The sequence below is a fragment of the Panicum hallii genome, chromosome 9, assembly GCF_002211085.1.
Source record: "Panicum hallii strain FIL2 chromosome 9, PHallii_v3.1, whole genome shotgun sequence".
NCBI classification, from domain to species: Eukaryota; Viridiplantae; Streptophyta; class Magnoliopsida; order Poales; family Poaceae; genus Panicum; species Panicum hallii.
Genome location: NC_038050.1, coordinates 12,666,824 through 12,692,646, shown reverse-complemented (window position 1 = coordinate 12,692,646; position 25,823 = coordinate 12,666,824). Strand labels below are relative to the sequence as shown.

General features: G+C 46.6%; 2 protein-coding genes, 1 long non-coding RNA gene, 2 other non-coding genes and 1 pseudogene across 9 annotated transcripts; 1 reads left to right on the top strand and 5 right to left on the bottom strand.

The window, feature by feature from the left end:
- The first annotated feature begins 6,054 nt into the window (after positions 1-6,054).
- LOC112878400 lies at positions 6,055-6,172 on the top strand. The gene has a single exon (XR_003225726.1). It is a non-coding gene; the product is annotated as a U5 spliceosomal RNA (small nuclear RNA).
- A 291-nt stretch (positions 6,173-6,463) lies between these two features.
- Positions 6,464-9,775, bottom strand: LOC112874699 (glutamyl-tRNA reductase, chloroplastic). Its single transcript, XM_025938179.1, has 3 exons — positions 9,242-9,775; positions 8,097-8,338; positions 6,464-7,976 (listed from the first exon to the last, which is right to left on the bottom strand). The coding sequence occupies exons 1-3, from the start codon at positions 9,465-9,467 to the stop codon at positions 6,843-6,845; spliced, it is 1,602 nt and encodes a 533-aa protein (XP_025793964.1). The 5' UTR covers positions 9,468-9,775; the 3' UTR covers positions 6,464-6,842.
- Positions 9,776-15,003: 5,228 nt separating this feature from the next.
- On the bottom strand, positions 15,004-19,285 carry LOC112876409. 5 transcript variants are annotated; one of them, XR_003225309.1, is made up of 3 exons: positions 18,852-19,285; positions 15,659-18,727; positions 15,004-15,564 (listed from the first exon to the last, which is right to left on the bottom strand). It is a non-coding gene; the product is annotated as an uncharacterized LOC112876409 (long non-coding RNA). The 5 variants fall into 5 exon arrangements; XR_003225310.1 differs by having other exon boundaries at positions 15,004-16,258; positions 16,494-18,727; XR_003225308.1 differs by having other exon boundaries at positions 15,004-16,578; positions 16,661-18,727.
- LOC112878397 lies at positions 19,117-19,302 on the bottom strand (annotated as a pseudogene).
- Positions 19,303-21,330: 2,028 nt separating this feature from the next.
- LOC112874057 (membrane steroid-binding protein 2-like) lies at positions 21,331-24,848 on the bottom strand. Its single transcript, XM_025937221.1, has 3 exons — positions 24,350-24,848; positions 23,972-24,254; positions 21,331-22,495 (listed from the first exon to the last, which is right to left on the bottom strand). The coding sequence occupies exons 1-3, from the start codon at positions 24,516-24,518 to the stop codon at positions 22,183-22,185; spliced, it is 765 nt and encodes a 254-aa protein (XP_025793006.1). The 5' UTR covers positions 24,519-24,848; the 3' UTR covers positions 21,331-22,182.
- On the bottom strand, positions 24,650-24,846 carry LOC112878374. The gene has a single exon (XR_003225704.1). It is a non-coding gene; the product is annotated as a U2 spliceosomal RNA (small nuclear RNA).
- Positions 24,849-25,823: the final 975 nt, after the last annotated feature.

Sequence of the window (25,823 nt, the reverse complement as noted above, 5' to 3'; positions counted from 1 at the left end):
ATTCAGTGTTCGTTTACATTTGAATTTGAATTTGCGTATCACGAACATGCCGACTTTTGCAGAATGTTATTATGGTTCACAGGCTCAATCAATTGCGATTGGCGCCATCTTTTCGTTTTGGGGTTTTCCACCAAACTTTTGCAGAATGAAGCCGAGAATGGTGGATTACCACCCTCCACCCTTAACAACATAAGGGTGTCATGTAGACAAATACGCGTTCTTTATGGTTGTCAATCTCAAGAGACAAATGCATGTGTTCAAAGGGCTCGAATGGCTTGCGAAATCGAGTTGAGGAGAATATTTCCTGCTGGTAACGATCTGTGATATGCAGAACGTTCTCTGTACCTGACGGTGGCCCGCAGAACATACGCATTGTTTAATTTATTGGCCTAATAAAATTTCAGGATCTGAATGGTGATATATCTGGCCTTCTGCGACCATGTTTGGCGCTTGGCTCTTTGAATGGCTGGTACTCCTGGAGTACAGGTTCACCAGCAGGTATGTCAAGGCAGGAACCATGAGAGAAGAGCAGCATCAGCAGAAAGAGGGTTATGCTAGCATTTCGCCTTAATCTCATGAGGAAGCTGCTGTGACTGATCCTGAGAGCCTGAGCCCAATCTGAATGAAGACGGTTATGGCAGCATCTCAGATCTAAGGGGAAAACAAAAATGGAGGGTGGGGCACTACTGGTGAATGCTTCGGTGGAAATTAGAAACCGAACTACCTCCTGTAAGTGTCCTATGCATGCGGCAGACCTGATACTTGCAGAGATGATGCTTAATTCTACATGATTAGTAGATGTGTGCTGTACAATACAACTAAATGGTTGGACTTGAAGGTGTCAGTGCTCTAGTTTCTGATGCAGGCATGCAGCCCGTTTAATGTAAGATTCAACGCAGGACTTAGTCCTACTTAGCATCTCAATGTACAACTCTCGTGCCAAAAAGAAGCATTTTCTTCACTTATACTGCTTTCTGATGAATACGTGTACTCCTTTCTCTTTTTTTTTTGGCGTCTATCAGCTTCCACATGCCTTTGTAGACAATGGTGCGTTTGGATCAGACAGGTCACTGGGCCTTTGAAAGCAAACAATGTTGGGTTTTCAGATAAACTGGATTGTACTGCCTAACCCATCAAACATCAGTCATCATTGCAGTATACCCATCATGCACGCATCTGCATACTAAAAGCTGATGAGTAGCATAACATCGTGCACTGGTATTTCAGTGCACAGGAGTGTTTGACCGGTGGCGGCAACCGACAACAAGTAGCTTTTACCTTACCATCAGCATTCTAACGCATCGCAGGCTTGCATCTTGCATCACCCTAGAAATCAATTGGAGAGAGTTATACGACCAAATCATCCTGATCGCGAAGCACTTCTTCAGGGTTAGAATTTGAGTTGAATCCGTGCTAAAGTGGCGTGCTTATCATGCGAGTGAGCTTCCCTTGCAGTTGATGCATGCGAAGTTCTCAGTGTCTGAAGGCTCAAGCATCAGCATACCAAACTTGATGAAACTCTCCAGAAAGCCCACCCATCAGCACAAGTTAAGAAAGGCCCAAGCCGACAAACATCACAAAAAGAAGAGGCCCACTCTCTCCTCACGTCCTTCCGCCACAGCTCAACCAAATGGTTTGCCAACTGGCATGACAGACTGCTGGTGTTTAGTACCATACTGCCTGTTCACAGAACGCCACACCATCTTAACTAACCAGTACTCCCGTCCTCACTCGCCGAGCAAGTAGCGACTGCTTGTGACCCGAGCGGGGGCATTAAGGTGGTGCGGATGCCAATTGTGGCGCCTGGGCCTGGGTCTGGTGTCGCATTCTGCGGCCCGCCCGTTCCAAGTTGCGTAGTGGGCTGTTGGGCGCTTCGGCGAAGGCCTTGGCGTCCCAGCACCTAGAGCGGCGGGCAATGCGTGAGGCTGGCTTCACAGAGCAGCGATTACCGCCCGCTTCCAACGGTGGAAGGATAACGGGCCGCTGCGCCTCCAGGCCCGCTTTAGGCCCATGCGCCCTCTATGGCAGACCACCATCTTTTTTGCAATTTTTTCTTTTGCTCCTCCTTTCTTTTCTTTTTTTTCTTGCCCGGTCGTTGAGCAGACGCCGCCCGGAGGCGGCCTCCCAGCGCCGTCGGCACCGGTGGCCCGCGGCTGCTGCGATGGACGCGCAGGAACACAGCTCCAGCTGACAGCGGTGGAACTCCGATGCTTTAGACCATTCGAAGAATCCTAAACAGCAAGGATTGTACCTTGTCAAGTTCTGTTCTACGAATCGGCAGACGAAAGAGAACATAGAAGCTCACCTGAATTATCGGTTGTGCAGCGGGTTCGAGCCTTGGGGCACTGGTCTCACGGACGCTTCATACATTCGGCCGGGAGGAGAACCATTACCAAGATGTTCTTGCGTTCTCGGCGTCTTGTAGGGCTGCTGCTCCGCTGAGGATGCCGGTCGCTCATCTTCTTGCGCCGCGATTCGCCCTCCCTGACTGAAACCGGCAAACTCCGCAACAAGCACGCATGCCAAGAGAAGCAGCATGCGCCATGTTGGGATCTTCATTGATGTGTGGAGGAGGAAGAAAGCTGGACTGGAGGGGAGATGCCGAGGTGGAGTTGGGGAGACTGGGAGAGCTCAAGCCAACCATGCAAGTTGATGCTGAATTTGCTGATCTGCAAGGACTTCAGGTTTCATTCCAGAATAAGTAGTAGCTTATCACAAGTTCGCTAGCTGGTGTGTCCTTGCTCCAAGTTTGGATCCGTCTAATGATTGGACGCATGTTGGATTTGTCTAATGCTTGGCTTGTGTGATTGATTACTCCGAGGCCAAAAGAATGTTTGGTTTGGACGGCAGCCCGGATTTCAAACGTTTGGGATCTGAAAGTTGACTGAACATCCAGTGAATGGAGATCCTCCTACTTTGCATGTTTGGCGGTTTGGCCCCATCTTTGTGATCCTACCTTCTGAAAGTTGAAAATCTCTGTGACTAACATCATTTAAGGTTGTGCCGCAGTTATCGAATGTTCCAAAAAAATTTCAGCAGTCAGCACCAAACCTCTTCAATCTTTCAAAAAATGCCGGTGGTGACGTCTTTGTCAACTCCAATCATGCCGTGTCAAGTAAAATTTCTACTAAACATTGGCTATTCCAGCCACTGTTCTCTATCCATTTTTCCGATGTATAATTTCTCTTGAACCACATCTAGTTGTTGCTCACACTCCAATGAAGCTTGTGGTCTTAGTATTCCTTCAGCGTGAGCGTGACTGTTGTCACTGATTCTTAATACTCCAACGGTGGTGTTGCATATATGGATCAGGTGTCCAGGATCATATTCCAATATTAATTTTTGAATGTATCATGCCACAGTTCAGAAAGCATCTTAATGTGCTCTCGTTCTGTGACTTCCCACCTTTCCTACTTTGTTCATAAGTCCTGCTGAATAATAGACTAATGCCATTTTCTGATGAATTATCCTACTCAAAGACGAGAAGCGGCGGAAAAAAGAATATTATCTTCATATTGCTATTTATTTCTTTAATCTGTCAGCTGCCACCTGCCTGACTAAACAATGATATGCGTTTGGATCATGCATGAACAGCACTGCCTTGAAGTTTTAAACTGTTAGCTGTCATGAGGCCTTTGGGATCAACAATTTTCAAGATTTTAGAACCCTTGGATTGTACTGCCTAACTCATCAATCACTCATTGCACATTCCTATCATATACACATCACAGGTCTGATCTTATTTTACCCTGCAAATGGACAGGAACAGACCTGTATGGCTGTATGCTAGAGTCTTTGACTAGCAATCTAGCCACTATTTCACTGCAGAGGGGTTGCTACTGCAATTGACCACATGTAACTATCTTACCATTTCACTATCGTCACACCATATCACTGGATTATCTGAGAAATCAATTGAAAAGACCACAAACTAATTCTGCAGAGAAATTTACAATGGCCAAAATTGCTATGGGGGACTGCATTCCCTTTTCAGGTTCTTTATGGAATGGAGGAATCCCCTTGGAATGTTTGCAGGAAAAAAAATCCCCAAGAATCTCCTGTCAACTCTAATAATGTTTCAAAAGGCATAATAAGGAAAACTAAATGCAATTCACTTAATTCCACTTCCACAAGGTTCTATTTTACATCAGTTCACGAGACAGCAGCAACAACTTCACAGATCACTCCGTGTGTCTGAATACAAAAACTCTGCGTATCTCTCGTTGCAAGCGCAGAACGATTTCTGCTTCGTTGGAGCCCAGAGCTAGTCAATTGTGCAGTGGATTTGGCCCCTGAGGCACCAACCTCTTCGATACTACATGCATGTGCTTGTAAGCATCACCAAGGTGTCGCCGTGAAGCTGAAGAAGATGCCTGCTTGGACAAATAGGCCGGCGGCAAACCCCCTCCGCCGCTGTCGCCGAATGCTACGACATCTAGTTCTGCAACTCTCCGGCCATCGCTGACGATTGCCATTAGAAGAAGACTGATGAGCAGCAGCATCGCCCTGGTTTTCAGATATCTTCTCACCATGATGCGATGCTTCAATTCAAGATAGATGCTATAGAGAAGAAAAGGTGAGGTAGAGGGAATCAGGGAAGAAGAAGAAGATCTGGACCCAGAAGTTTTGAGCACAAATATGATGCTTTGCCGCTTTATAGTGAGAAGAAGGTTATGGATCACCAACTACTTTTTCCAATGGAAGTCCAAGAGATTTAATGCCATGGCAAGCAAAGACTTGACTTCTTATCGGTGACGCGACAGATTGATCTCTTATAATATACTGCATAGTCTTCTTGAACGGTGCACATGAATCTCCAAGAACAGTTGGTTTGCCAGAAAGACACTGAACCCTATTCACATGGCCATACTCTTTCTCGGTTTGCTCTATCATAGAAATGTGCTAACAGATAGGAAGGATTTTGCAAAGGCATGACGTGTATTTGGGCTAAAAGACACAAAGAAGTCTTTCACGGGCACAGAAGAGCATAAAGTGGACCGTATCATTCCGATCGATCATTTTCATTTCAGGCCAAGATTAGGTGTTAGGTCCAAGAGCTTGACTCAAAGGTCACAATACGCAGGTGACCATCAGTGACGAATCAGAGCCACTGCCTTTTCTTCAGAAACCAACAAAAAGCACGGTTTTCCCCCACGAATTCCGTGCGGCGTGAGTGTGAAATTTCAGCACCCCGTACAACACTTCGCTGTCAGAGAAATCAAGCTCGTAAAAGTTCATCAACAGCACGACGGAGCAAAGCCTCAAAAGCACGTAGAACTGCTCAAAGGAACCATCATGCCACATGCCTGAAGATTTCAGCCATCAACTCCATCCAGCCTCACACCAGACTGCTCCGCACAGCAGGCCGCAGCGACCAACTGAACCCTGGTTTTCCTCCCCGGATCGCTCGCGGTCGCCGGAGAGGCGACGTGACGTGACGCGATGCGACCGCGTGACAACGAAGAGCGTCAAGGGGTTCACACTGATCGGCGGCGGCGTGCCGGACTCCCGGCTGATCGGTTCCCTTTCTTCTTCAGCGTGGCTGCGGGCGGGAGGTGTACTGGTATTGATACCACGTGGTCGCCGTATCATCGTATATGTTCGCTGAAGATAATAATATTCTAAGTAAAATAGAAGGCTGCAGATAAAAATATTTTAAAATATTTTTATCTTCTATGAATCATTTTATTTTATTTTATTTTAGAATATTATTATCTCCTGTGGATACGTGCCGTTATACCGTGGACGCCCCGGCCGCGGGAGACGGAAACGCCGAAAAGCGTGCCCCCGAGATCCACGGGTACGATTTACCAGTTAGGAAAGCAGCCCAGTCCATCTTATTGGGCTACAAGGCCGGCCCAGTAGCGCCAAAAGGATCTAGGAGTTATGTGCTGCGGCCCACGCGGGAGGGTGTTAGCAATAGCTACCCAAGGAGGAGCACAGCCCGGCGTCACGGCCGACCGAGGTAGTTAGTCCCACCCTGCTTAGTCTCAAGGTGATTACCCAACAATCACACGACTTATAGAGTGGCAGCCCAAGGATTCAAACTCAAGCAGCTGCGTGGTGAGCACAAAGCGAACTATTCTTTCGCCTTTTACTAAAGAATACCGTGTGCACGCCACAATAAGCAGCATACCCCAATTTTTGGAGGGTGCTTTCTCCTTGAGGAAGTGCCCAACAAACTGAACTTTAAAATCTTTGAAGTATCTCTGAGGATTTTTCTGTTCCGGGACGATCCAAACTGTTCAGAATTTAGATGATGCTGAACATTATAATTTTACCCTTGACGATTAAGCAAAGCTCCAATCGTCTGACGTCGAGCAAATCTGCTATTTATTTATCTATGCATGTGCTTTCAGGAAGAACATATCAACATTGCAGTAACGAAAAGAAGAGTGCAGATAACTGGACTCCAACCATCTGACGTCTAGAAAGCAGAGACAATGTAAACTCTTCTGAAACGTTAATGCTCAACAGTCTGAATACAAGGTTAACGTAAGAGGTATACAGTATCAGTACAAGCTTACAAGTATAATGCACCAGAAGGCATCAACTGGCACATGGATCGATTACTGTTTATTTAGTCCAAATAGCGTATATAACTTCAGAAGAATGGCCTCTTGCCACAGCAGCTCGAGCAACAATTTACAGAGACATGCAGCTGGAGTAGAGACAATTTGCCACTACCTCTCAACGGATTGAGCTACTGCCATGTCGCTAATTCACGACACTGTTGGCGATCTCAGCGAGCGGGGAAGGAGCTAAGTAAGCGCAGGATTAACAAAAGAAAAAATTGGGAATCAGAGTATGTATACACGGGGTAGAAAAATTGCTTCCTGGCCTCAATTTTGGGTCTTCTCCACCTTGGCCTTGATCTTCTGCTCGATGATGGCCTTCTCGGTGTCAAGGCTGAACATCCGGTTGAGGGCGTGCATGTTTTCAAGCGTCTCGTCAAGGGTGCGGCTGTCGCTGCCATCGCACCTCAGGTGCTGCAGCGGGCCGTGGAGGAGCTTGTTCACGATGCCGGTGCTCAGCTCCTCAACAGCTCTCCGCATCTTCTTGGTGAGATTGTCGTCCCCGATCTTCTGCAGACACTTCTCGAGCTCTGAGGCCCGGATCCTGTCAGCGTATGACCTCAACTTCTTGATGGTCGGAACGGTCTCCAGTGAGTCCCTCCATGCCTCAAACCGTTTCAGTTCTTCGGTGATGATTGTCTGCGCCTCCATTGCTTTCCTGAGCCTGTCCTCCTTGTTGGCTTCCACCACCTCTTTCAAGTCATCAACGTTGTATACTCGTGCAGAGCCAACTTCAGACACACATGCACTGACATTTCTTGGGACAGATATATCGACAAATAGACGGACACCACCCATAGTATCAGAAATAAGGGGAAGTGCCTCTGCGTGCTCCTTTGTGAACAATGGGGTTTCAGATGCGGTGCTCGTGAACACGACATCAGCTTCAGAAGCAGCCTCATACATCTCTGAGAGAGGCCTGTACACAATCTCGATATCTTTCATCTCCTCACGAATGGCATCCACCCTTTCCACCGAGCGGTTCACCACAACAACCTTTTTGCATCCTTTGGCAATGAGATGCTTGACCACTAATTTGCCCATCTTACCAGCACCAATCAGCAGCATACTAGCTGACAGGGCTTCAGTCTTTGGAAGCTTCATCAGGGCTAATTCAACTGCAGCTGAACTGACAGAAACCGCACCAGATGAGATGTTGGTCTCACATCGGACACGCTTACCAGCTGTGATTGCATCCTTGAACATCCTATCAATATTCTTTCCCAGGCCTCCACTGTTTTGCCCGCTCCTTACAACTTGCTTAACTTGAGCAAGGATTTGTCCTTCACCGAGAACCAAAGAGTCAAGCCCAGCTGATACCTCAAACAGATGGCGTGTAGCATCACTGTCACGCAACATGAACAGGTGCTCCCTGAGCTCAGAAGCAGGAATGCCACTTTTCTGCAAAATCACAAAAGTACACATCAGGACATCTTTCCCAAATGGTGTCCTTGAGAAACCTATAGGGAAAGCAGGGCCAAAAAGACTACGGACGGAACAGATATAGTTGATCAGACTCACCTTTGACATCCAGTCTATTACTTCTCTGATACCACGGTTCCATGACAGAGCCACCACATAAATTTCCATTCTATTACAGGTACTAAGAACAGCAGCCTCTTCAATATGGTTTAGACTAGTGAGTTCTTGAATAGCACGGGGCCATAGTTCCTCAGCAACCGCAAGTTTTTCACGCATCTCCACTGGTGCTGTGTGTACACTGAGGCCAATCACAGCTATGCTACTCCTTTCCTTCATGTACCCTGGTAGTGAAGAGAAAAGTAAAAACATCATCAAAAACTGCAGACTGCAGAGAAAATATGTTTCTAATAGAAGTAAACTGAATATAGTTGCACATTTATTGCTAGCAGCACCATGGAGATGTTTATTGAAGCAAATTCTATTCATAGAATTTCACGTGTTTATGCTAGATTAATATGACCAAAACGAGAGAAACTCGAAACTTTTTCAGTGCAAAATGCTTCAATCTTTGTTGTCGAATTAGATTTCTCCTTCGTAAGGACAACATAGTTCTATATGCATTCACTATCATTTGGCTTGTTACCACATGTTACTTTGATGGATATAGACAAAGATAACACTCCATCAATTTGTGAAGCATTGGCTCCACAATCAGTTAACCTTGAACAAATCCCCCAAAAGTAACTTGCCATCCACTATTGGTTGCTTGACTCGGTTCAAAAAGGAAACTCATTAATGTTTCAATTGGGATGCCCGGCAGTTTCCTCATCACCATGAACAATTCCGGATGACACAAGCAATTCCTCTCTGATGCCACACGACCTGGTCTCTGACTCCACATACTAATCTCACTCATGTAACTAGACTCTGAACTTTTTGAACGAACAGCATAACATGAAAAAATTAAGTTATGCATGGTGAAAGAAAAATTGCGACAGAGCAATGCAAAATTCACGCTCATTCCTTTTTCTTCCTCAAACCACCCACACCTTTTGACCTGTACCAAACCAAAAGTCCAAAACTAATCCCAACTGCAGCAGTAACCTCCACGCGACGCAAAAGATCCCTCAAATCGAGCACCAGAAATCCATTTCACCAGGCCGGGGCACAATCGCGCATCCAGAGTAACAGGAAAGGCAACAGCGGCTGCAGATTTGAGGACAGGCGAAGGGCAAGAGACTCACGGTCGGCGGAGATCTTGAACTGCTCGAGCGCGGCGATGCTGGCCGCCTTGGCCACCGCCTGCACCTGGACCTCCACGCTGGCGTCGCACCGCACCACGCCGGAGCGCCTCCTGCCTCCGGTGGACACCCTCGGGCAGATGGTCGACGACGACCCCCGCGGCTTGGCGGTGGCTGCGGCCCCGAATGCTGCGGCGGCGGCAGTCGCTGACGTCGTGCTCGCCATCATCTAGATCAAGGGAAGACAGAAAAGCTGCCCCCTTTCCCAAGGAAACCAAACCAATGCGATACAGATAGGAAGACAAGGAGATACAGAGAGAGAGGCGAGGAGAAACTTTTATCGCTTCTCTCTCTACCTCTCCCCCGCTCTGGGAATAGTTCTTGGCGAGGGTCCTCGGTGAGCGAGGCCGGAGATGTGGAATTGGTTTTCGCCTTGCGTTGGCCCGTGGGAGGGGTGGAGAGGAGGAAGAGAGGCCCTGCTGCTGCTTGAAGCCAAAGGTTATGGGGAGAGGGGGAGGGGGGTTGTTGGGTCGCCGGAGCCGCGCGGCACGGCGTGTGGGGCCCACGCGTGGTGGGGTGCCTTTGGGCTAGGTCTTCGGGTCGGCCAGGAATTTTCTTATGTTAGAAAACTAATTTGCGTAAAGGCTCTCTTGATAAGCAAATATTATATAGGACTTCTTCCTCCGACACATCGATTTTTGCTGGACTTTGTGTTACGTACAAACTTAGTTTGATGAATTCATGTGGAACTCTATTCGGAGAAACAAGCGTGGCAGTTTCTAACAGCTCTATTATGGCTTTAAGCTACGACAGCCACTTCGCGTATCAGATAGCTCGCCATGAATTCCCGTCATAAAGAATTATGAATCGGCTTGTACAAAAGTTGTTCATCTTCAAAATCTCCATGTTTGCACTGACAAATCTGCCGTTAGCTGCTGCATGAAGGAAAATCACGGACCTCCATGTAATTTTGAGGAAATTGGAGGACCTGCCATCTTTCAAGCTCCATGTGTTTTGTTTACCTATTTTATGCCGCATGTTGGTACCGGTGGGGAGTGGGGTTAGGCACCAGGGAGGAGATGAGCCCGGGAGGATGAGAGGGTAGCGGGAGTGTGGTGGCCTCTGGCCTCTGATTGGCTGCGCCCGCACTCTTCTATCCAACCCTTATCTCCCTCTCTCTCTTTCTCCGTCCGGGCGCGGCTTCGCTTTTGTATGGCCTGCGAGGTGGGCACACGAGTTCCCATGGCCGCCTCACGCGCAGCCTCGTGTGGCTGATGGCGAAGCGTGTCAACGTGGTGGCCACACTCTCCTGCCCCCCGGGGCCCCGCCTGTCTGTCCGACTGGCGCTGCGCTTCCCGTGGCATATTCGGGGCCTCGTGGATGGTGCGGATTCGGGTCTGCGTCTGCTTAGGACTCTATGATTTTCTTATGTTAAAAAAAAGAGCTTGTAGGCTCGTTCTCATTTTCTAGTACAGGATCACATGAGAATTATAGCTTAAAAGACTCACAGCATGAAATGCCTAGTCTTTTTTTTTAATACATACACATACAAAGCTATATAAGTAGGTATTCGTCGGTATATACAGACAGATGTCCAGCCCGAAGGGCGCGAGGTTATCTGTAACCTCGCCCTAAGCTTCTGGGCGACAGGGCGTACGGCCCGGGCCTGATAACTGGGGGTACGGTCTCCGGACCTCCCCCACGTACTAGCAGGTCTGGCGCCTCCACATGCCCGCAAGGACAAAATGCTCAGGAACAGCTACCACAGGCCCGGACCACCACGAGATGGTCTTGGGCTCCCACGTGTGGAAGCCGGACCCCCAGGGGGCCTGAGCGCCTGGGCCAGCCAGGGGGTCCGGACCTCCCATCCCACCGGGGAGGAGGTCTAGTACCGCCACGTGCCCCTGAGGAAGCGGCCACTAAACCAGCACCGCCACGTGTCCGGTGGATTCCAGCCTTCTACGAGAAGCCAGCCCAACTACCGCATTAAATGCGGGTGGTTGGGGTGCGCGTGCCCCAGACAGGGCATGGGCTGCCCTCTGACACGTTGGGCAGGTATGGGTGATATCACGGTAAGCCCGCCAGTTACCGAGGCGGCGCGTCACGTCACAGCGCCGCGTGCGTGGGCGAGAGACGTATGGTTACATCACAGCGCCGCGCGTGGGCGAAGGGTTATAATGACCTGCTATAGGAAGGCCACAGTGTGCGCTGCTACAGTGCGCAAAGGCTACAGCACGGCAGGTCAATATAGCCCCTTCGCCTGTCAGCAGGAGCTAACTCTACATCTACAGCACAACTCCCTCTACGCATGTCAACGGCAGCAGACCCTATGCTAACAAGACGGCGCAAGATCATATCCAGATGGAGGATACGCACGGAGGCTAATGAGGAAGATCTCCGGATCTGAGGCATTTAAGGCTCCGATGTGTACGTTATTTAATATGTTGCCGGGTCTACCTGTCGGAACCCCGCTCAATGTACGCGCTCCCCTTGAGCCTATGAAAGGGAGAGCGCGCATGATAGAACACAAGCTCACCAAGTTCACACGCACACAAGTCTTCACAGACTCTCACAAGCAATACAACACTCAGTGGACGTAGGGTTTTACGCTCCGGGGCCTGAACCACTCTAAACCCTTGTATGCTTCTCGTGTTCATAGGCACCTAGATCGAGCATTCCTTGACTTGTCCCAAACTCATCCTAAGCTAGGATTAGCCGGGTACACTCCGCCACCCGACTGGAGAAAACCTGCGACATTATGTAGGCTTAAACCTTTATAGTCGGATTATGGAGTGTGGTTCATATTTTGAAGCATTTGAAGCTTTGAAAGATACCCACCCGATATTTACAGAATGACTATTATACCCGTTTTCTTCCGTCGCATCATTATTATTTGACTCATTTTTGGAGCATTTTGCGTTATACCCACCTGCTTTCGTCGCGCCGTTTATATTCGACCCATCTTTTGGATCAAGCTCAACAGCGCTTTCTTGGCCAGATTATTTTGCCACTAGTATTTCCCGGTAGACCTTTCGTTCGGAGCATGCAATTTGAGAAGGATAGGAAGGGCAGCATCAAGCCAACTGTCCAAGGCTCCTACTTTGGCAGGCCATGCGTAGGCGACGTCTTTGAGTACGTCAGTTACCTACTGTGCTTGATACATCCCCAATATCCCCCAGTGCAGCTTCCTTCAGTAGGAGAGCATGGCACCTGTGCAGCGTTAAAGAGAGAATGTCATGGTGTACGCGATCTAGTCTGCACTTGTTGTTGGCAACGTCTTCGAGTACGTACGTCACTGACCTAACAACCTGGAGTGTCTGAAGTATGTACCAGTAACAGAAATTGATTCGGCCTGAAGAAACTAGTAATCAGGAGGCGTTGTCAGAACAGATAGGAATCAGAAAATGTCAACGGAGGCAGCTCATTACACGGCTATGCACAATACACTGGCACTGCACATGAGAGAAATACGGTAGATCGACTTGCAGGGGAACCTTCATAGAAAAAGGGAGGAATTCTTCCGCATTTGATTGACACCTTCTTCCCGCGCGTACAGCTCTGTTTCTGCACGTTTTAGTTGGATCTGTCAAAGCTGGGATGTTCTACACGCGACTACTCGTTCCGTCCTGCAGGAGTTGTCGCAACTCGCAACAGGATGCTGGAATGAATAGAACAGGTCAGCAGACGCAAGAGATCCCGGCACAGAAGATCTCAACTCGTCAAGAGGCATTTCTCCATGGTTGGCTTTGACCGAAGCCTCTTCTCCTCTTTTGATTCCTCTTTCATCTGCTAGCTGCTTGCCTTTCACACTGGACGGCCAAGGCATATCTCAATTCTCAGCATGTGTTCTTCGACGGCTACAGATCTTTTTTCTTCCTTGCAGGCCATTTAATTTTGCTACCCAAAAAAAACAAAAAATGTATTTTATGCTGAATCAACCTTTCTTCTTGAGTATATTCATCGTGTGATAATGTGATCTGCGTAGCAAGATGATTAGCACATGAAAATTCAGTAATTTGGAGGTAGGGGTATAAGAAGCAAAAAGTACACGTAGTAACTAGTAACAGGGAAGTTCTCTCTTTGACCTGCCCCAGCTTTAGCTGGAGAGCAAAGCAATGAGAAAGGTAAGGACCAGCCGGCATGAACCTCATAAGCAACCGAACAATCTTGCCACATGACCAACGACCAACGCGGTTGACTCCATGCATGAGATCGTGCGCGACATACGCCCTGAGATAATTAAGAAAGCTTCTTTAGGTTGGTCATGCGCTGTCCACCGGTCCTTGACAAGTTGACAGGCAGTACACTAGTATTACATCAGAAAACAATTCATGTCTTGTTCTCTCGCCGTCGAGCAGTGATGGGTGTATTCTGGAAGCTCATTCATCAGGCGAATAGAATATCCGAGCTTCTAGGTTTCATGCCTAGATGTTGCGTGACAATAGCATTGGATTATGTTAGTAGTATAAGTGGTTTTTGTTGTCAGCTACGTAGTACGGCAGTGTGCTTTGCATCAATTACTATGAACTTTTATAGCTTGTAATCTCTTGGCGTCAGTATTTGATGCAGAGTTGTTTCGCAACAGAAAAAAAAGTAGTATTTGTCGCAGAGTTTGCCAGCTTCGGTGATCCAGTGGAGACTCGGAGATGAGCACGTCTGTGTAATCGCGAATCTGCGTAAAAATTGCAAAAAAGATGGTGGTCTGCCATAGAGGGCGCATGGGCCTAAAGCGGGCCTGGAGGCGCAGCGGCCCGTTATCCTTCCACCGTTGGAAGCGGGCGGTAATCGCTGCTCTGTGAAGCCAGCCTCACGCATTGCCCGCCGCTCTAGGTGCTGGGACGCCAAGGCCTTCGCCGAAGCGCCCAACAGCCCACTACGCAACTTGGAACGGGCGGGCCGCAGAATGCGACACCAGACCCAGGCCCAGGCGCCACAATTGGCATCCGCACCACCTTAATGCCCCCGCTCGGGTCACAAGCAGTCGCTACTTGCTCGGCGAGTGAGGACGGGAGTACTGGTTAGTTAAGATGGTGTGGCGTTCTGTGAACAGGCAGTATGGTACTAAACACCAGCAGTCTGTCATGCCAGTTGGCAAACCATTTGGTTGAGCTGTGGCGGAAGGACGTGAGGAGAGAGTGGGCCTCTTCTTTTTGTGATGTTTGTCGGCTTGGGCCTTTCTTAACTTGTGCTGATGGGTGGGCTTTCTGGAGAGTTTCATCAAGTTTGGTATGCTGATGCTTGAGCCTTCAGACACTGAGAACTTCGCATGCATCAACTGCAAGGGAAGCTCACTCGCATGATAAGCACGCCACTTTAGCACGGATTCAACTCAAATTCTAACCCTGAAGAAGTGCTTCGCGATCAGGATGATTTGGTCGTATAACTCTCTCCAATTGATTTCTAGGGTGATGCAAGATGCAAGCCTGCGATGCGTTAGAATGCTGATGGTAAGGTAAAAGCTACTTGTTGTCGGTTGCCGCCACCGGTCAAACACTCCTGTGCACTGAAATACCAGTGCACGATGTTATGCTACTCATCAGCTTTTAGTATGCAGATGCGTGCATGATGGGTATACTGCAATGATGACTGATGTTTGATGGGTTAGGCAGTACAATCCAGTTTATCTGAAAACCCAACATTGTTTGCTTTCAAAGGCCCAGTGACCTGTCTGATCCAAACGCACCATTGTCTACAAAGGCATGTGGAAGCTGATAGACGCCAAAAAAAAAAGAGAAAGGAGTACACGTATTCATCAGAAAGCAGTATAAGTGAAGAAAATGCTTCTTTTTGGCACGAGAGTTGTACATTGAGATGCTAAGTAGGACTAAGTCCTGCGTTGAATCTTACATTAAACGGGCTGCATGCCTGCATCAGAAACTAGAGCACTGACACCTTCAAGTCCAACCATTTAGTTGTATTGTACAGCACACATCTACTAATCATGTAGAATTAAGCATCATCTCTGCAAGTATCAGGTCTGCCGCATGCATAGGACACTTACAGGAGGTAGTTCGGTTTCTAATTTCCACCGAAGCATTCACCAGTAGTGCCCCACCCTCCATTTTTGTTTTCCCCTTAGATCTGAGATGCTGCCATAACCGTCTTCATTCAGATTGGGCTCAGGCTCTCAGGATCAGTCACAGCAGCTTCCTCATGAGATTAAGGCGAAATGCTAGCATAACCCTCTTTCTGCTGATGCTGCTCTTCTCTCATGGTTCCTGCCTTGACATACCTGCTGGTGAACCTGTACTCCAGGAGTACCAGCCATTCAAAGAGCCAAGCGCCAAACATGGTCGCAGAAGGCCAGATATATCACCATTCAGATCCTGAAATTTTATTAGGCCAATAAATTAAACAATGCGTATGTTCTGCGGGCCACCGTCAGGTACAGAGAACGTTCTGCATATCACAGATCGTTACCAGCAGGAAAATTCTCCTCAACTCGATTTCGCAAGCCATTCGAACCCTTTGAACACATGCATTTGTCCCTTGAGATTGAGAACCATAAAGAACGCGTATTTGTCTACAGGACACCCTTATGTTGTTAAGGGTGGAGGGTGGTAATCCACCATTCTCGGCTTCATTCTGCAAAAGTTTGGTGGAAAACCCCAAAACTCTAGGTGCTTGGACGCCAAGGCCAAAAAATAAAGCATTGCCCGACGCAATGCCCCTGCTCGGGTCACAAGCAGTCGCTAATTGCTCGGCGAGTAAGGGGCGGAGGACTGGCTATTTAACTTGGTGTGGCGCTCTGTGAACTGCCAGTATGGGATTAAACAACAGCATCACATGCTGACATGCCAGTTGGCAAGGCTTTGTTGTTGGTTTGCTGCGGAGCAACGTGAGCGCTGGGCAGAGAGTGGGTTCTTTCTGGTTTTTTGTTGCCTTGTTTGGGCCTTTATTCACTCTTCTTAACTTGAGTTGGTGGGCTGAGCTTCCTGAAGAATTCTTACAAGATGAAAATGAACGCCTGAAAATGGCAGCATCCGAGAAGTGTACCAGCACCGGCACGGCATCCAAACTCTGTATCATCTTGTTCCAGACACGGAATCAATTCAATTGTTGACCCTGAAGAAGTGCTTCATAATCTGGCTGGCAGAATTCATTTGCAACAGTATAATTCCCCCCAATTTGGGGAGATTTTATGACGTGCAAATGAAATTATAGGATAATTCGAGATGCAAGACTGTGAACTGTTTTAAAATTCCGACGGTAGGGTAAAAGCCATTTGTTATGATCAACTGCAGTCACCACTCACCAATCAACACTCCTGTGAACTGAAATACTATCTGATCCATGCTACTTATCGAAGTCTCAGAATGCAAATGCGTTCTTGCCCACCTCTGAAAAAATAGGATCAGATCGTTAGTATATATAGTGGGTATAGTGAAAATGATGATGATCGATGAATGAGGTGTTGGCTACATTTATATACTAAACATTGGAAAGATGTTGAAACATTGGAAGTTGCCGCTCCAGGGGAGAGTTGCATACATGATGGAACAACGCATCTCGTTTTTAGAACATCGAACTAGATCATTGACCCATCATATTCAACCATTCAATTTTGTCGTAGATTACAACTGACACCTCAACTAGAGTACTAGTCATGTAAAGTTGATTCATCATTTCTGCAAGCATCAAACCTGACGCTTGCAGCAGGTAGGGGAGGTATTCAATTAATTATTTCTAACTCCATCTGGAACATTCATCAGCAACTTCATAGTGCTGTTCATTTAGCTCGGAACTCAGGACTCAGATGTGTTTCTAGCGCCCTCCATTTTGGTCTTCCCCAAAGAACTCAGATTATCTTTGTTTGTTTTCATGGTGCATCATCTTCATTCAGCTCGGACCTAGGATCAGGCTCAGGCGCAATAGCTTCCACCAGTATTTCAGGCGAAAAGCTACCACAACCTTCTTCTGCAAGGGTTGTTCTTCGTCCCGTCTTCACATACTTGCAGTGACCTTGTACTCCCAAGTTATTCGTGCCGACCTGATTTGCGTAAAGCCATCATTTAGATCCTGCAGCTCAAAGGACATCTTCAACAATGCTCTGCTGGCAATCTGGCATCTTCTTCTGCAAGTGAATATTAGGTAGCAAACAGTTCAGCTTATGTGTTGCGTTTATCCTTGCTGTCTGGTTAAAACTGTCTTAGGGCTTTGGTTTCTTTTGGATATTGGCCTGCGGCTGGTATCGCAAAACTCTGTATGAAACGTTATGCTCTGTCTAGTAAGACGGGGGGGCCTAGCAAACAGTGAAAATTCATGTGTTATAAAAAAACCTGATGAAAAAATTGAAAATTGAGATACAAACAGTGAAAATTCATGTGTTCTAAAAAAATTGAAAATTGAGATACAAACAGTGAAAATTCACGCAACCTGATCACAACACGATGTGTGATGCATTATACTCATCTTCTTACTGTGAGGAAAATTCATGTAACCTGATCAAACACACACTGTTATGTACAGTAAAGTACAGATATCATACCTGATGAGATAAGGTGACTGTGAAAACCTTCAATTGGCTGAAATTAATATAAATAACCATGGAGTGCAGCCATACACTTTACTATAACCGTAAATGACCAAACCTAAGATTCCACCAGGAAGATGCCGAACCTGTTCGGTAAAGCATTGGTACTGCACACCAATCCTCAGAAAAGCTTGACTGCACCTATCTGCCTCACAGGTTCTTGTAGTGAAATTCTAGAGGGAGGCCATAAGAATTGCTACTTTCCAAAGCTTTCAGGTGAACCACATGAAACTATGAAAATCATGATTCCATCCAAACAGGAACAATTAGGAGATGTCATTTAGACTGAGATAGCTATCCGCAAGCAAAAAATGGACACCAATTAAGTTTTTTTGCCCAGAGTATTGGACATATTCTGTAGAAGCCCAGTAGAATATGTACTTCGTCTTGGATAATCCTAAATTGCTGCACATATTACAGATAATTTTGTATATCAAGTACAATTGACCACAATTATGATATCTAGGAGGACAAATTTGCAAGCTTCAGATTTATAGAACATATAAAATAGAAAACAATATATATATATATATGTTATTCCTGGTACCGCAAAAGGAATTACTGGTAAGCCATCCTCCAGCAGTACTTTCGCATATAAATCCCAAATCAAATGAAACAACCTAGTGGCAATGGTAGCTCATGTTTTAAGCATGCTATGTGCATCAAGTTCAGTTAGTCAAACCCAAAATCAACTTTAAGCATGCTATGTGGATTGGCATTCAATAATTGAGCTTGCACACCGAGCACCATTGCAGTATGTATGCAGAATTGCAATACACATGGTTCCTTTTCATCTACAAATGTTTTGCCGAGCATCCATTGACTAATTAGCCTGAATGCCTGATAGCATCCGAGGGGAGAGGTTCACTTTTTCATTTGATTAACCAACAAAAAGAAGCATTTGCAGCAGTTCCAAAAATATGGTCACCGAAGATATTTTCACCGTCTGTCCGTCCCTACAGTTGACATCCCAAATTCAGAAGTGCCTACTGGTTATCACTGATCACTTTATAATTGAGTGCTACAAAACAAACTGGCAGATCAGCGTGTCAGATCGAGATGAAGGTTTAAAGCATGCACCTGCTCTGGGAGACAGATCTGTCCCTCGACGGCCATGGGAACTTGGTCTCCTCCGTTATCTCCAGGGCCGCCTAGGCCTCCAGCCGACGGGGCCTAGGAGCGCACGGGCGCGTGGAGACCGGACGCCGCCGCCGCCGCGCCGGCAAACGGAGCCCGCGCACCCACGCACATAGGGAACGCCAAAACCAAATATTTCGTCAGACTTCAAACAATATCGCGAAGTAATCAAAATTTCGTTCAAACACAAAGTTTGCCTTTGATTTGGTTGGGGTGCGCCAGGCCCGGGCAACAGTGCAACGCTCGAGGGCCCCAGTAGCAAGCCACTGCGGTGGACCCTCCCCCACAAAAAATAAATTTAATATCGAAGTGAGCACATGGCCCACATATCAGATATTAAACTGATAAGAACAGATACTACACTTGATCTTAGCCAAAAGGCCGAGAAAGGTATGCTTTGGAACGGAGGCCTGGGTCCGCTTATATAGCGAGCTGACGCCTCCGCGCTGCTCGGCCGGGCGAGGTGGGACTAAACGGCTACGCGCGCTGCTGCTGCAGGTTCCGTGTTCATGCCGGTCGAGTGCGCGTATAATGCGACGAGGCCCAGCGCACGTTTCCCCTCCTGGCAAGGCCCACAATGGGAATAGCACGTACAGGCCCAAGACAGCATCGATGCCGCTGCTTCTTTTCTGTCCTGTTCTTTTCTTTTCATTGCCAAGTATTTCCTCTTCGATTATTCCACTACCTTGTTTAAAATTTTATACACCATGAAATACATGTACTGGCAGATAGAAAAAGGATAATATATTTCAAAAATAAAAAAAGAGAACATATGTAGTGAGCTTCCCAAGTACCGACGAAGTGTCACGGACTAGACATTGCACTCGCAAAGTGGAGAAACCTACAAGAAACATAGAGCGTAAAATCTGCCCAAGAGACAATTGTGAACAACATAGTTAGAATAGAACACTGAGGAATGCCTCCATCACTATCAATTCTCAAATAGAGGCCACTTTGCATCACACCATCAGTACAAGTGTACAAGTTCAATGTAGATGCAAGGCAATCCAGCATCCAAGTTACCCTCACTTCCATTCGCCGCGGTGCAGTGTATCCTAATACCCTCTTCATAATTCAATTTAATTCTTATATACTTTTAGTTCAAAATTAAATAAGATTAGACCCTGATTCTTTTGAAGTCTAGCCCTGTCCTTAGATTATCTGGATCTTTACCACCTCTGGTGCCGCGCTGTATTGTGGCCTTGTGATGTGGGTCATTTTGCGTTCTTTCGCCTCACCGTTTCTTTTGGATTTGGAACAAGTCACAGTGAGACGCTTCGTTTGGCCAGTTACGTTGCCACTAGTACTGTTCGTAGACCAAACCTTTCCGTCAGATCATCCATGTCCACTGCCTAGAACGGACAACATCAATAACCCAACCATCCAAGGCTCCTATTTTGGCAGTCCGTGGCAACGTCTATGCATGTCACTTCAGTGAAAACATTGCAGTTGTGCCGCGTCACTGCGTCAGAGTAGGCGTGCACAATCTAGTTTATGGTTCCTATCTCTTGCTGCGGTTCCTCTTGGAACATACTCGTATACACTTGTACATCTATGTGTGCAATCAGGATACACGTTGTCAGAAGTATTCAGGGGAAAAGGACAAAAGGTCAGCCACAAAATTGTACAGGAACCTTTATCATTCTTTTTTTGCACGTTTCAGTTGGACGCTTAGTAAGAGGGCTGCAAATTATTTATTTTATTTATTTGGCGATGAAGGTCCAGGATCATTTGGACCATTGGATGTGCAAGCTGCAATATTTTACTTGTTTACTGCAGGTAACGACGAAGCTCGTGAATGTTCAGTCGTCGTCACTCGTCAACACGTTGCTGCCTCGTGCTTGTTTGTTTCGTCCCCGTTTCCCATCTCAACGCTGCATGGTTGCAGTCATTTCACACGTATAATTCTTTATACACATGATAGATGACGTTCTACTGTTGGGGAAAAAAATAGAAGCAGACTCCTGGTGCATCTTGGCATCCTACTGTTTGATTGAGGAAGGTGGTCTTGTGCAATTTATTTTCGATGGATGCCGCTGAACCACCTCTGAACTGAAAACCAAAAAACTGAATGGATCTGTCTTTTCGGCCGTGTGCCTGTGTATCATGTGTGGGCTCGAAAGGATTGACCAAAGTCTTGAGTTGGATTCACCCGATCAGACCTGGCTGCGAGCCTGCGACGAACTGCCGGTGGCCTGCCGCATCTCGGCATCTGGCAGGCAAAAAATTCCGTTGCCCATCTGACCAGCCTCCAGGTTTCTTCTTTTTCTTTTTTTCATTCTTTCTTTCTTTTTGCGAGGAAGCCTCCAGGACCTAGCTCAACTGCTCAAGGCAGAAATGGCTTCATAGAGGCGCATTTACATGTTATTACTACAGGAAGTGATGTGAAATGGAACTTATACATATAAGCGAACTTCATTAAAAAAAAATGTGTGTGCTCTCCTGCTGTTATTACTCACATTTTTTTTTGGAAAAGCATGTGCCTTACATTTCACCCTTGCGCTATTTGAAATCGATGAACTCCATATAAATCCAGTGATATTCCAAATTCCAGAGGAATCAGTAAATTTCGTCCAAGCTTGGTGATATTCCAAAAGCCCAAAAATGGAGCGCACAATTCTGGAGTATCACGGTTAAAAGTCTCTTCAATGTTCAATCCATCTTTAGGACAATACGAGATGGAATCAAGTGATGCGTGTCAGATAGTTAAACTTACTAACTGTGAAGCAGTTGCAGCACGCCACTACCATGTGTCAAAAACCCAACATCTGATTCTTATCGAACTCATTACTTTGCTGAGCAAGTTAGATCAGACAGTGATGTGTACGGGATCAGTGCAACGAGGATGAGTTCCTGTGTATGGTGGTCCAATTGCGTATCATTATTTAATCAGGCAGGTGGCAGCTGAAAGATTAAAACCCGATTCAAATGAATACACTATGTCTTTCTGGAGCTAGTGAGCCGCAGAGGCCTGTTTGCTCTCCAAGGGCGATTGCTGCACAAGTGATGGAGCAACTTATCTAGTTTCTTTTTTTTCCTTTTATGGAAGGGAAATTCATGTCTCGTTTCTGAAGATGCACATCACTGAGCTAGAGCACTGACCTCTTCATATAATCATATCCAACCATTTGATCCTACTGCAGAGTACATATACACTATTTCTTCCGAACATCCGGTTATTCCTAAATTCTAGCTCCCTTTGGGACACTATCAGTAGTGCCCCGCCTACCATTTCGTTCTTCCCCGCGTTGCTCAGATGTCTGTGTGTTTCCTTTCATGGTGCATCATCGTCAATAGGCTCGGGCTCCAGGTCAAGCACAGGTACAGGTACAGAAACTTCCTCCCGTATTTCAGGCGAAATGCTAGCATAACCCTCTTCTGCAGGCGCTGCCCTTCTTATAGTTCCTACCTTCACATACTTGCTGGTGAACTTGTACTCCCAGTCATTCAAGGAACTGAGCTCCATTGGTGTAAGGTCAGATATATCACCATTTAGATCCTTCTGTTCGAAGGACATCTTGGCCAATGCCCTGCTGGCGTCTTTTCCAGCAAACAATGCATATGCCCCACCAGGTCCATAGAACATTCTGCAGAGAAAATCAATCACAGATAACAAAAAATATTGCCATATCGTCAGTGTCACACACAATGTATTGTGCATGGTAATTACAGGGTAATCTTCAAGATAAAGCCAGTCATTGACTATGAAGACTTCAAATAGACACAACATTAACGCAAATGTCCTTGCATGGGATTTGCAGGCATATATTTAAATTTTGTGATGGTTCATGACAAAAATCCATGGTATGTACGTGTTATTTGAACTGCAAGTCTGCAAGGGGTATGTCACCTAATTATCCTCATCGAAGAAAACAACAGCTTATTCATGCCTCATATTCAGCAAGCTAAATGAAAAAAAAAATCCAGTGCAGCTTATAATGTTTCAAAGGACTTGTTGCTCTCCAAGAGCTTACAGTAGTAGCACATGAATGTAATGATTCCATCAAAGTAGGAATTATTAGGTTCCCGTGTTAGATGCCAATGAGATATAAGACTCTCAGATATTTATCACATCAAAATAATGGTGCACCAACTAAATTCCTTCAGGGAAAAAAGTTCAGATTTAGTATTAGTAAACATGTCCGGTAGAAATTAAGCGCAATATGCTGGTGTTGTTGGGAATTGGGACAGTCCTAAACACATCCTAATTCCGGCACACATCTTTCACACAAAATGACAAAAATCCTGTTTCGAAGTAAAAGTGTCTGGTTTTACTATTTATGAGAAGAAACCAGTAAGCTTCAGATTTTATAGAACACAAGATAAGGATTTAGAAGTGTTCTTGCCGATAAAACCAACAGGAAGTAAGGCAAATAAATAATAAGAAAAGAAGCATGATTATATTTTTGGCTTCTTGCTGCTGATATCAGAGAAGGAACTAAGGTACCCATTACTTTGGCATATCATAGTAAACTTTACTACTTGAGTACCAAATTAATCGACCAAGGAGTGTTAGTACGATTACTAAAATCGTACTGGCAACATTATTCCGTCAAATACTATGTGGATTAGCTCAATAACTGAACCCAGATCAATCCAAGACACACCATGTGGATTTACACTCAATTACTGAACCTACATGCCAAGCATCAGAAACTCCATCACAATACAATTTGCACTATGTTCGCAGGATTGAATGACAGAAGCACACCAGTTTTGACTGGCCAGGCAAGCATACGGAAAATCCACTCATCAAAACAAAGACATTTCAAACATATTCTCAATCCACTTGGTCGGTCACAACCTACAGTTGACATCCCAAATTCAGAACATCGTCTGCTTCATTTCACATTAAGAGCACTGCTTCGGTAAAGTGGCAGTTCTACAAACGAAGAGAATGAAGCACTGATTGACTATCATTCTCATTGAACAATCGATCAGAACAAAACTCTGGATCAACTTAGATGCAACAACCATAAACGACTACTGCAAAGCAGAGCAACGTAGCAGCGGGATGAATGAAGAATTAGAGGCTCAGGGTTGACGGAATCAAGGGAAGCAACCTGCTCTGGGAGACGTCATAGATCTGCCCCTTGATGGCCATCAGCAGCGGCTTCTCGGGGTCAGACCCGTCGTACTGCCGCAGCTCCTCCTCCGTTATCTCACCCACCTGCACCGGCTCCGGCACTGGAGGCGGCGGGGCCATCTGGGTCTCCACCCGACGCGGTGGGGGAGGGCGCGGCGCAAGGAGACTGGACCCAACCTTGTAGATCGCCACCGCCGCGGCCACGCCCGCGAGCACGGCCAGCGGAGGCGCGTCCTTCGCCGCGGCCCACAGCTCCGCCACTGCCGCCGCACCCACCCACCCGGCAAAACCGCAAAAGCCCCGTCAGATTTCCACGCCAATTCTACACGAGGGGTGATTAGATGCGAGGGCTTACGCTTCGCCGGGACCTTGACGCCACCCTGCCCGGCGCTACACCGCACGCCGCGGGACGCTAGGCGGCTGCGGCGAACACCGGGCAGACATACGGCCGCGGTCGCGCGCCGCCGGCTGGACGGCGCCGAGGCGGAGAGCGCCGCTGGGGTGAAGACGGAACAGGACGCCATTCAGTTTGCTGCCAGCAGAAAGAGACCTAGTCTCTGCTCCACTCTTTTAACTCAAACAGAAACAGCAGCGTTCCCGTAATTCTTGTTCACGCTCTTTGTGCTTACTGAAAAAGCTTTTGATCCCGTTTTGGTTGGGGTGCGCCAGGCCCGGGCAGCAGTGCAACGCCTGGGCGACGCTCGAGGGCCCCAGTAGCAAGCCACTGCGGTGGACCCTCCCCCATAAAAAATAAGTTTAATATTGAAGTGAGCCTATGGCCCACATATCAGATATTAAACTGATAAGAACAGATACTACACTTGATCTTAGCCAAAAGGCCGAGAAAGGTATGATTTGGAACGGTGGCCTGGGTCTGGATATGTAGCGAGCTGACGCCTCCGCGCTGCTCGGCCGGGCGAGGTGGGACTAAACGGGCAAACAGCTCCACGCCTTCACGCGCTGCTGCAAACTCTCTGTCGGTCGGGAACACCGGAGGAGTGTGATGGGCTGAAACCCAGCGCGTGTTGGCTCTGTAAAGCCCACTGGTACAATTGGACGTACAAGCCTAAGACGTCATGGGTTCTGCTTCCTTTCTTTTTCTTCAGATTCTTTCCCCATATATTGCTCTCCGGATTTTCCTTGTTCGAGAAAATATAATGATTAATATGTTCACAGAAAACATTGACATAAAAATAATATATGTACTGAGAATTTTTAAGGTAAGTATAAGTACTGGCCAAGAACTTTGGCGACACTGCACAGGAGCAAGCGTAGAAATCTACGAGAAACTATACTCTCTTTTCCTACCCTCTAAATTTTAGACCCATCACATAAAAGAGAATCTTACCATTTAAAAGTATTAAATAAAGTCTAATTACAAAACTTTTTGCACAGATGGATGCTAATTCACGAGACAAATTTAATGAGCCTAATTAATCCATAATTTGCCACAGTGATGCTACAGTAATCATCCGCTAATCATGGACTAATATACCTCATTAGATTCGTCTCGCGAATTAGCCTTAGGGTTCTGCAATTAGTTTTATAATTAGACTTTATTTAATACTTCTAAATGATAAGATTCTCTTTGATGTGACCCCTCTAAACTTTAGACCCCAGAAAACGAACACACCCCTACGAACGCCCCCATCATTGTCAATAATATCTACTATATCAAATTTCAAATAGAGGCCGCTCCATTGTATGGTGAGAATTGTCAAGGCTCCACATACCAAACATCAACTTTCCCATGCCATTCAAACCCTTTGAACACATGGCTTTGACACAACGTCAGTCTTGCTGCGTCTCAAAAAAAAAGTCTTGCTGAC